This window comes from Bison bison, unplaced genomic scaffold (genome assembly GCF_000754665.1).
Source record: "Bison bison bison isolate TAMUID 2011002044 unplaced genomic scaffold, Bison_UMD1.0 scf7180017864203, whole genome shotgun sequence".
Lineage (NCBI taxonomy): Eukaryota > Metazoa > Chordata > Mammalia > Artiodactyla > Bovidae > Bison > Bison bison.
The window spans coordinates 7,345,187-7,356,779 of record NW_011494775.1 but is presented as its reverse complement, the minus strand read 5'-3'; the positions used below and the strand labels follow the sequence as shown (position 1 = coordinate 7,356,779).

The 11,593-nt window shown below is 56.4% G+C and overlaps 1 protein-coding gene across 1 annotated transcript in view; it reads right to left on the bottom strand.

Moving 5' to 3' along the window:
• Positions 1-10,419, bottom strand: part of SHC2 (SHC (Src homology 2 domain containing) transforming protein 2) — a 15,708-nt gene extending 5,289 nt beyond the window's left edge. Inside the window, exons 1-10 of the mRNA XM_010844656.1 lie at positions 10,414-10,419; positions 10,146-10,261; positions 8,704-8,764; positions 8,435-8,554; positions 6,686-6,739; positions 6,504-6,555; positions 6,294-6,420; positions 4,898-5,060; positions 4,269-4,326; positions 1,422-1,581 (exon numbers count right to left, since the gene is read on the bottom strand). Coding sequence (XP_010842958.1) covers positions 1,422-1,581; positions 4,269-4,326; positions 4,898-5,060; positions 6,294-6,420; positions 6,504-6,555; positions 6,686-6,739; positions 8,435-8,554; positions 8,704-8,764; positions 10,146-10,261; positions 10,414-10,419 — 917 coding nt within the window. The remainder of the gene's footprint in view (positions 1-1,421; positions 1,582-4,268; positions 4,327-4,897; positions 5,061-6,293; positions 6,421-6,503; positions 6,556-6,685; positions 6,740-8,434; positions 8,555-8,703; positions 8,765-10,145; positions 10,262-10,413) is intronic.
• Positions 10,420-11,593: the final 1,174 nt, after the last annotated feature.

The following is an 11,593-nucleotide window of genomic DNA, read 5'->3' as shown; positions in this document are numbered from 1 at the left end:
CACCCCTTACTGGTCCTGTTAGTAACTCAGTATATTCTCTTGGATTTTCTAAGCATATCCAAAGATATTTCTTTTTTTTCCAATGTGCACACCTATTTCTTTTTTCTTGTCTTGTTACACTGGCTTCCTTCCCAATGTTTATTATGCCTCTTGTTTCATCATCTCGTTCTGACTGCACTGGCCAGGACCTCCACTACACGTGCCACCTCTTTGGTAGGCAACAGGTGTCCCTTTCTTTTCCAAACTCTAATGGAAAAGCTCCTGATGGTTTGTACAAGTTCCCTGTGGATCCCAGCAGGCACCAGTGTCGCCCTCCCTGAGACACCCTGGAGTGCGCAGTGACAGCCCTGATCCCTGCCCTGGTGTGTCTGCGCTTGCTTTGCAACCCGCCTTTCTTCACTTCTGGTCCCTTGGGAATCCCTCCTCCCTAACTTCTCCAGCGATGTTGACCCAGCCTCCAGCTCCTAAGACATGTGACTAGTCCTGGCCAATCAGCATACGCCTCTCACACTCCTAGCCTAGTGATTGGCTGGGGGAGGTGAGACCATGACCCAAGGAGGGCAAATCTGAGGCAGCCCCAGGACTTCTAATGGGAGCCTGGCAACAAGCATCCCTTTTCGTACTAGGGTTGCTGGACCACCTGGCTGGGCGCCCAAGTGGACAGCCTGCCTCAGGAGCTCACACCTGGTGCACCTCCTTTCCCATCTGAGACTTCTCTGAGGAGCCAGTGGGGCCACAGCAGGGGTTCATGTCACTGCCTAGCATGTCATCAGGCGGTGGGGGAGCGGAGCTTTGCAAACTTTGTGAAAGAAGGGATTTCCGGCTGGCTTGGGAGTTCCTCAAAGACCTCACCTGGGGAGGTGTGCTGGGAGTAGGAGACGACCCTGCCTGGGCCAGCACGGAGCCAACACGTCCAAAGTGCTCATGCAAAAGGATGGAGTTTGATGTTGTGGGAAAGAAGGAGGGTGTTCTGGACACAAACCTCCTCCATCCGATCAAGCCCTCCCTCAGGCTGGGGGGAGGGGCTTCACCATCTGCTAGATGTGGATCAGGCCTCCCTTTTCAGGCGGGATTTCTGGCAACAAGCCAGAAGGGGCTTGAGCCTCCTCTCTCGGATCATGGATCACATGAAGAGGGAGCTTAAACTCACTCATCAGACTGAGACCCAGAAACAGGGAGCTAGGCACGTCCACCCTGCAGACTGAGTCCCATAGAGAAGAGCCCACGGCTTCCCCATCACATTCTTCCAGGATACGAACTAGCCCCTCCTATCAAACTGGGGACCCCATGGAGGGGAATCTGGGTTACCCTCAGGAGACCGTAAGGTCTCACGGAGGAGGGAGTCCCAAGGGAAGCATAGTACACAGCCCATCCCCCACCAGACCACAGGTTGCGCGGGCGTGGCCCCACCCCACAAGCCGGCCTGCCCCCACTTACGCATGTCGAACAGATCCTTCTTGGGACTGTCCTCGGGCTGCAGGGACTCAGGGCCGTCCAGACCCTGCGTGTTGACATACAGATGGTCCTCGTAGTCTCGGGGGCCCCGGGCGTCCGCCTGCACATAGCCATCCCCGGGCTGGGCTGGGATTGGGGAGTCAGAAGGGTGTGAGTTCAGAGGAGCACAAGGTCACGCGGGGAAGCTCTGGGGAGAGGTCCAAGAGGGGCGCCCCGCCCACGCCTGTGTCCCTCCAGGAAGCCTGCCCTTTAGCGCAGCAAGGTCAGGAGTGAAAAACCCCATGAGAGCCCAGCTTTGGGGCTGTGAGAGACGCAGAGGTCTACCAGAGCCCCCTACACACACACACAGCCAGGCCCGCTAGTCTACCAGGCAGGAAGGTGGCCCAGGGACCAGAGCTTCCCAGTTTCAAGAGAAGGCAGAAACCCCGATGTTTATGTTAAATCTCCACATTTAAAAAGTAACAGCAATAAGACTCTGCTCTCCCTGTAATTATGTTATCAAGTGAGGCACAGTCGGGTCATTCATTTGCTTGTGTTCTATTTTAGAGTTTCCTTTCTGTTCTTTTCTAATTTTGTTTTGAATGTGTGAAGCATTTAAATGGTTCAAAAGCTGCAATTTCGTGAAACTGGTATCATTGGGTGAGTCTCTTCTGGGGTCCCTCAGTGTTCTGTGCGGATTCTACTGGGTCCTCCCTAGTTGGCCTCTGCCCAGCTTCAAGGCCTCACCCATGGTGTGTTATCAGACTGTTGGACTCGTGCTGACCTGATAGGTGAAAAATGGCATCCAGGGGGACTTTAATTTCCATTTCTCTTATTTTGAGCAAGGTTGAGCATCTTTTCCTAGGTTCCATGGACATTTGTATATTTTTCCCTAGATCTATCCGTCCATTTCTAAACATCTCCATTTTTAATCCTTGGCAGGGAAATTATGATCTTTTAGTACACTGTGGCCAAATCCAACCCAAGGGCCTGAAGCTACAATCTCTGCTTTGTACCAGTTAAATCCTTAACCCTCATAGGCAACTGGGCTCACATACAGCTCTACCCTCTGTGGGCATGACAGGTGAGTAACCTTTCAGTGCTTCAGTCTCCTCCTCTGCTGAATGGGGAGAACAGGAGTAGCTTCTTCACAAGTAGGGGTGAAGACCAAAACCTCTGGCAGAAGTTATGATTCAATAAAATTGCTAACACCATTACATCCCTGGGTGGTTGATGGGGGCAAAGGGGCCTTGGCCCAGCCTTCCCAGTCTGCACACAGGAGGTGCAGATTCTCCCAGCTTTGTACAGTCACGGTGGGATGAGAAAAAAGAAATCTCAGTTGCAGGGGTCTAGAGAGTGAAAATTCCTGGACATTGGAGTTGGGGCACTGATGTATTGGTAGGAGTTCTTGGTCAGAGACTTGGGAAAACGTGACATGAAGCAATAACTTCGTGTGCAAAAGCTCAGGGGTAGGAAATGCTAATGAGCTTGGGGGTCAGGTGTGAGTAGCCCGTGTCCCAGAGAAATAGCTGACCACGGCCAGATGATGGCTGGGCATCTACTTGGCACCCAGTGCCACATGTGTTCTTTAACCACAGGTGCTGGGAGCAGTAGGGTTCTGATGCTCATCAGTGAAATGCCCAGATTGTTTGGGAAAATCTTTTTTTTAAAAAAAAGCCCAACACAGATGTCAGCATGGCTGTAAGGAAACAGGCAGCCACGGCAGGGCTGGTGGGCAAACAAACTGCCAAACCACGTCAGGGAGCCATCTGGCAGCTTCCCCTACTGTGACGGAGGTGTGCATGCTGTCTACAGCTCAGCATCTGTGGGAGGGACACATGAGGGGAGCCAAGGGGGCATCTGCCGCTGATCAAGAGGGGACCACGTGGACAAGCAACTGCAGGGACAGGGGACTGGCACGTGGCCATTCAGAAGATCCCACTGAAGCAGCCAGAGCCCCTGAGAGACTGTGGGTACTCACAGCCTGTCCTTATTTCTTTGGGGGGTCCATTCACATAAGTGCTGAAAAGAGACACACAGGTGCCAGGGGGTAAGCTCAAGACCTCCGAGCTGGGGGCTAAGGGTATTTTAGCCTCCTCTGTCTTTTTAAATGTCGTATAACAGGATAAAATGCTCACGGGCTGAAAACTCAACCATTTTGTTAAAACCTTATGGTACCTGGTGGGCAGCTCTGTGATTTCCATCACATGGATCAGTGGCTGCTGTCCTGGGCACAGACTCTACTGAGACCCTGAACACAGCTGAGTGGTGGACAACTGGGGCACTGCTGTCCTGGCAGAGCCCTAGAAAGTACCCAGATGTCTGTGGGTGAGGGGGGTCCTTCACGTGGTGGGGACTACACTGTGGTGAAAAAGGAGGGGGGCAGCTGCCTAGCACTGGTGCAGGGGTGAGTCCAAGATGGGCTTTTACCTGGGAAAGCCAGGTAGAGGGATAGAGAGCACACTACTGTCCAAAACTGTGAAAGTGATGTATGTCTGAACTGACTTGAACATGCATGAAAATTCTAGAAAAACCAGGGAAACTACTACCAGTGGTTACCTGATCAGGGAGGTGGATAAAGCAAATAGGGGCAGGAGACTGACTTCTCGGTGGATGCCTTTTTATATGTTGGTGCTTTGAACCACTAACTGCAGTGTCTCTGTCCAACATGCAAGAAAACTGGTCACACAGACAAAAAGCAAATGCTGTCAAATCTCTAAGAGCCCAGGGAGTGACACGATCTCACAGGCCAGATGGAGTGACCCAAAGAGGGGAAGCGATGTGAGGGACAGTGGGGACTCAGGGACACTGGAGCAGAGTGTGCTGGACGGTACCTGAGGGGCCTACATCCCACTGCAGGCCCCGGGCATCTCTTCGAGCAGGAGAGGCTCCCTGAAAAAGAGAGCAAGGGTCCCCCTGCAGTGTGCAGGCCCAGACCCCCAATCGCCCACCCCAACACTCCTGTAAGTCAGATTCCAAGCTCAGCTCTGTACCCATCCCTCCCTCCTGGGCCTCAATCTACCCACAAGCCCCCACCTGCTTCTGCTGTAGCTGCATCCCCCAGCCCAACTTGGAAGGCCTGCCCCCAGCACATGCTGTTCCTTACACCTGGAGGCCCTTCCCTACACTGCTCTCTGGGGCAACTCCTATTGACCCATTAGGGCCCAGCCCAAGTTCTGCCCTGGGGACATCCTCCTGACAGGGACAGTCAGTCCCCCATGGACATTCTGGTCACCCTCCTCAGAAGCCCTGATTCAGTCACGGCTGTGGTCATCGTATCGTGTCTGAGATGGGAACCTTGTCTGGTGTGTCTGGCTCAGCAGACCTGGACAGTTTAGGGAGGAAGGAGCAGGGAGCAGGAGAGACCCTCCTCTAGGATCACGGAGGCGGGGAGCAGAAGGAAGAGCTAGGGGTTGAGCCCCAGCTCTTGGGCCCCCCTCCCCAGAGGTGTGCTGAAGCTGACCTGGCCAAGGGCACCGAGGACCCCCAGGGCACAGGGCTGTGTGAGGGCGAGCCTGGAGTCCACCAGCCCTCCTGGGGGCGGCTCCTTCCCGGGGAGGCTGTTGTAGTAGCTGTGTTCCACCTCTTCTTCATCCCCCCAGGCCGAGTCCTCCATCCCGGTCAGCCTGCAGACACATAGCCAGCAAGAGCACGGGCCCCAGCACAAGTTGTGGGGGGACAGACGGCGCCGAGGCCCCCAGACTGAGTTGTGCACCATAGGGGACAAGCCTGACCCAGGGATCCTGACCCCTCCTCTATCTTCTGGGAGGGCAGTGGCGCCAGGAGCCATTGCTGATGGAGGAACTAGGTGTCCCTTTCTGTCCACCAACAGGGGCTCTACACACGTCTCAACGGTTTGGCTAAACTGAGAGGGGCCTCCACCCATCCCAGCCACCTCAGCCCCACCGCGCAGTCAGGGCATGACATCAGGCTTGCACCCTGAACCCGGAAGCCTTAGGGTGATGACACCATCAGCGTTTAAAATGCCCTCACCCACTGGCCATGGATGGTGCCTTCGAAATGTGTGCTACAGATGCTTATCCAGGCAAGTTGGCTCCTAAGAGCAAACGGGGGAAGCCACAGCCTGCCCCTCAGTCAGGGGTGGACAGCAGGTCTCAGGGGGGCTCCCAGAGGAGGGCTTTGCAGCCAGGAGAGGGGAGGGTGTTGAGGTGGCCCCAGGTAAAAACCAGCGCTCATTCATGTACTAGGGGCACATGATCCTGTGTGAAGGCCAAGGGGCAAGCTCAGCTGTACACTGCTGGCTCTCATCTGTGCATATGGGACTCTGTTAACATGTCCATTCATTCACTCGCTACTCTGACCAGTTCCCATCTGTTTATATATTTAAATAGCCTATCACAGGCCACTGCCTGAATTTGCCAGCCAGGAGCTCAGAATGGCTTCTACCCTGTTAAGCCACAGAACTGTCAGATGGTTAAGAGAACATCAGAAGAACTGCATCTGACACGTGAAAGTCAGATGGAATTCAGATGTTTGTGTCCATAAATAAAGATTGGCTGGCAGGCGGCCCACCGACTGCTCACACGTCCTTCTTGGCTGCCTTCCCGCTACCATGGCAGAGGCAGGCAGGCAGCCTGGCCCTTTGCAGAAGTGCCGGCCGCCCCCATGCAGACTAAGGATGACAGCAATGACAGTCACTGCCTGCCGATCGGCTCCCTGAGTCCTCTCCTCTGCTAGGACTGGAGATGTTGTTATCCTGGCATCCTCATGGTTGAGCAGTAGGCCATGGAGGTTGGCGGGCACAGAGCAGGGAGGGGGCAAGGATCCAACCCCAGGGAAGGGGAGGGGCAGGACCAGCAGGGGTGCTGGGGAATGGGGATAGAGGGACAGGCCAGTACCTTTCCGGGGGGACGACGACCCTGGGGGGGCTGTGCAGGTACTGTTTGAAGCGCAGCTCAAAGGCTTGGCCCACGGTGCTGATGACGCTCTGGGCAAGGCCCTCACAGCACTCCAGGATGTGACAGGCTGGGGGTCGTCAGGCAGCATCAGCGGGGTCTCGACTGGCTGCGGATCCAGCCCGCGGCCCCACCCGCCCCCACTGGCCTCACCTCTCTGGTTGATGGGGTCCTTGGCCACGTAGGCCACATAATCCGCCATGTCCTGGGGAGAGAGGGCAGCAGACACAGGAGTCCCAGCAACGTGGGGGTGGGACTGATGTGCATGGGCAGGGCATCTCAGGGCTTTTGGTGACAGAGGCTGGAAGTCCACCACCACCCATCTGGGACCTTACCGTGTCACCACCGGACGCGAAGGAGATGGACTGCATGTGATGATTGGCGATGATCTGGCCAGAGAGAGACCACCAGTCATGGAGCTGCCGTTTCAGTTGGGGGAGGAGAAAGGGGCTTGGGCCAGTCACTAGAACAGGGCCACAGTGGGGACCAGAAGGACAAGGGCATGGAAGTGGAGACGTCCCCTCGACGGAATGCCAGGATGACCGAAAGCCCTGCTGGATGGGGAGCCCTGAAGCCAGGGCAGGATGCAGAGACCCACAGTCACACGCCCACATACACGGGAAGACAAACCTGCCCCAACTGGTGGACATGTGCACACACGGGCACAGACATCCAATACAGATACACACAAAGGTACATGGGCTAAAAGCCTCACACAAACCACACCCTGCACACACACACACACACACCTTCATTTACAGACACACACACACAAATTCCCCACTCCAGCTGTTCAGAGACACAACCACTCACACACTCACACACACTCCAGCCCACCTTCACACCTTGATGCATCACACGTTGGCCCTCACACCCTCCCACACAGACACCCAGGCACAGCATATGCACACCCAGACACTCACCACTCTCACATTCAGACACATGCCCCATGCCACCATGGAGGCACTGAGGAGACAAAAGCAGGACCCACTGGAGGCTCCTGACTCTGCACTGTCAACCCAGGCAGCCTCACCTGTGTGCTCACTTGCATCCATTTGCAACTTCATTTGCAACATCTGCTAATCAGTGTGCTCATTTGCATGAGTGTGCTGGGTTGCGTATTTGCATGTTTGTTTGTGTTGATGTGCTCACTTGCGTGCTCAATTAGCATCTATTCGCCACCACCCACTGCTGCCCTAAGTGGTCATGTCCATCCAAGACCCAATAAGCACCAGAGACGCCCAAGCAGGGTTCTCTCAGGGTCCCCCATGATTCACTCAACCTGTCACCCCTCGGGGATACTCAGGGCTCCCCCTAACCGGCCCCTGCCCAGGGAGGCCCCCACTGGCATCCTGCTCAGGGTTAGCCCAGTGTGTTCCAGATAGAGTCCATGCAGAGGTGGACAGGGAGGTGAACGTGCTGGCAGCTCCCCGCCCCATGGCTTCCTCCCCAGGGGCAGTCTGAGGCCCCTCCCTGGGGCCCTGGCTTCAGCTCATCTCCTCCACGCTTCCCACTCTCACACCAGACCACAAATCACAGCACTTCCTGCTCCACACTTCTGAGGAGGATAGCAGTGCTGTCTGGAAAAATCCCAGTTCCTCACCAGGATCCTTGCTAACCTCTCAGGCTCTATCTCATCAGGTGACCTCTGCTCAATGTCCTCTCACCTCTCCACTCAGCGCCAGCATCACCACCTCCAAGAAGCCCTCCGTGATGCCCCTGCTAGGTCACAGTGCCCTGTGCATGCTCACAACCCATGCCCAGCATCACAATCCTCCTCAGAATTCATAGTTATTCCCTCCTTTCTGCAATTTTATTTTGGTTGCTTGTTTCCACCAGAAGATTCCAAGCCTCGGTCTCGCCTCCTCAGCAATGCAGACAATGGGGCCGAGACCTTCTTTGGGAGGCCGTCCTAGGAGCTGTGGAGTGAGGAGCAGCTCCCCTGGCCCCGCCCACTCGTCGCCCTGGTGTCACCACAGACCCTCAGCCAGGCCCTACTTGGGGCTGGGGGGGCCTGAGGGCGGGGCTGGAGGAGGCTGAGGGCGGGGCTAGAGAAGGCCGAGGGCGGGGCAGGCAGCGCTCACCTGGCGCGTGGCGGGCACGGAGAGGTTGAGGCCGTCGATGGAGATGCTGACAGCAATGCTCATGCCCGCGAAGCGCAGGTTGCTCTTGCCCAAGATTGAGGCCAGGGCCTTGTTGGGGGCCTGGGGGGGCAGACGGCACAGGGGTTGAAGAGGGCAGCCTGGCCTTCAAGAAGGTGGGACCACAGTGGAACTCCAGCTGGGGCAGGTCCTGGGATGGTCAGGCGTCTCCCCCCTCACTTCCACCCGGGAACCACAGGCCCCTCACCCACCTTCTTCTTCCAGGAGCCCCGGACGCCAGGCACCACCTCATGGAGCCGGTTGATGGCTTCCCTGTGTGGGCGGAGGGGGAGGGGGCTTAGAGAGCTTGGAGGAGAGCGGGCAGGAGCTCAGAGGAGGGTAAAGGCTCAGAGAAGGCAATGGGCTAAGGAAGGGGTGCGGCGCATCCTGAGGGGGGAGGGGCTCAGAGGACAGAGGGATGCTGGGGCAACTGGTGGCCTAGACGGGGACTCCCAGGCTGCCAGAAGCCCACACCATGTCCCCAGCAGGTGCCCTTGCCCTCAGCTCTCCCCTTCCTGCCCTTTCTTTCTCAGAGACCAGCGGACCCCTGAGCCACAGCCCACTTGAAGGCACTGGGGTCAGATTTGGGGATGCTGGCACAAACCTTGAGCCTGGACCCCAAGTTCTGTGTGACCACAGGCTGGCCAAGATTCCCACCTGAGGCATGAGAGGATGCCCTCTGCTCTGGGCCCCCCAAGACAGGGGCTGATACTGACCCCCCCAAACCGAATGGGAGAGACTTTGTGAAACGGCTCATCCCTGGGGAGGGACTGGAACTTTTATAGAATCCTGAAGGTCAGGCGGACACACAAGTTCTTAACAATGTTGGTGCTGCAAGCGGAAACCAAGCCCTCAGCCTGACAGGTGGGAAGGTCAAATGGAGCAGTAGCTCCTCAAAATGGGTAAGGCAGTCACATCCCTAGATGCACACCCCGAAGAACTGAAAACACAGGCGCACACAAAACCTGCATACATAGCCACAGAGCACAACTCACAAGAGCCCAAAAGGTAGAAACCACCCAAACACCCATCAGTTGAAGATGGATAAACAGCCCATGGTCCCTCCTACACATGGGACCATCATGCAGCCCTGAAAAGGAGAGAAGCCCTAACACTCCCTACTATGTGGATGGATCCTGAAAACAAGATGCTCAGTGAGAGAAGCAGACACAGAAGGACATACAATGTGTGATACCATCGATGGGAAAGATCCAGAACAGGCAAATCCACACACAGAGAGGGTGGGTTCCTGGTTGTCAGGGGTTGGGGGAGGGGGTTGGAGATGGCTGCTCATAGGGGCAGGGTTTCCTTTCAGGGTGATGGAATGTTCTGCATTAGACCATGGTCATGGTTGCACAGGGCTTCTGGGGTGGTACCAGTGGTAAAGCAATGGCACTAGTGGCACTACCAATGCAGGAGACGCAAGAGACCTGAGTTCAATCCTTGGGTCGGGAAGATCTCCTGGAGGAGGGCATGACAACCCATTCCAGTATCCTTGCCTGAAGGATCAGGTGGACAGAGGAGCCTGGCAGGCTACAGTCCATGGGGTCTCAAAGAGTCAGACATGACTGAACGATGGAGCACATAGTACACAGCACCACCGCCTCCACTCCCGGCACTGAGTGGCGCCAGAACCTGCCCCAGCCAGCCTCACCTGGTGACCTGGGTGCGTGTGCTGAAGTCCAGGGAGCGCATGGAACGGAGCACCTCGATGCAGCCCATGTACTGAGGGGAGAGAGCACAGGTCAGCAGCAGCCCCGCAGAGCCCAGCTGGGGGCCACCATGGACCCAAGCCCCTTCCAGCGAGCACCCCCGTCAGCCTCCCCTCCTGCCACCTGGAGCTGGGGGCCCACTGTGGACCAAAGACCCCCTCCAGTGAGCCCGCAGCCCTCCCCTCCCACCACCCGAGCTATAGCCCCCACCTCCATCCTTAGGACGATGCCCAACCTGGCCACCCCACACCTTCCTGTCTGTCATTTGCAGCCTGGCTCCTTCCCCAGCTCCAGGCTGCTGGTTGCCTCCTCAGAGCCACCCTCTTGACTGTGAGTTGTTCCTGGAAACTGGTAGATTCCTTCAACTCAGTCTCTCCTGCTCATTCTCTTTCTGCTCCACTAGAATGCCAGCCCAGGAGGACCGTGTGGGGGTAACCCTGCTCACTTCTACATCCCAGGGCCCAGGGCAGGGCCTGAGAGCAGATGGTGGGTGGAAGCCATCTGGCCCTTTGCAGGGGGAGAATGCTGACTCCTGCCTGGACCACCCTTTCCATGCAAGGGAACTCAATCTCCAAGAGATGTTGTTCAGGGGAAGCTGGTGCAGGGGTACCAGGGATGAGGGCCACCAGTGCCCCCAACATGGTGTCTGCGCTGCAGGAGGGACCTGGGCCGGCCACATGCAGCGACCGTCACGTGATCACTGTCATGGATGGGAAAACGTCCAGGACAGGCGGGCCCGCAGGGACAAAGACTGGGTTCCTGGTTGTCAGGGGTTGGGGAGCGAAGGGGTAGGATTACTGATAATGGGGACGGACTTCCTTTGGGGTGATGGAATGTTCCAGAACAGATAGCGGTGGTGATTGTACAACCTTGTGAAGGTACTAAGTAGCACTGAACTGTGCTCCAAAATGACTCATGGTTAAGTTAGTTACGTGACTGTACCTCAGCTTTTAAAAAATGACTCACACACACATTTTGACCTTGAAACTCCATTTCTAGGACTTTATCTCACAGAAGCACCAGCCCCTGGGCTCCAGGTGTGGGTACAAGCTGCTGTGTGGGAGCACACAGACCACCCATCTCCCCAGGGCTCCAGTGGTCTGGTATTTACCCCCAGTCACTCTTAACTCTGCAGCCCAGTGCAGGGTGGCCAGAGGGCCCACTGATTCGCTTTGCCCTCCTGGGCTGGTCCCAGGGTGCCAGCCACCTGTCTGGTCCCGACACCTGATGCTGCTCTGAAGTCCCGCCAGCCCCAGCCTGCCCCTCCCTTCCCATGAGAGCTACAGCACTGAAGGAGTGAGTAAGGAGTTGCAGACACCCCAAAACTTGACACATTTAGGGTTGCAAGGTCCAACCCAGGAGGCCAAGGTTGGTATTTCCAATAAACAAC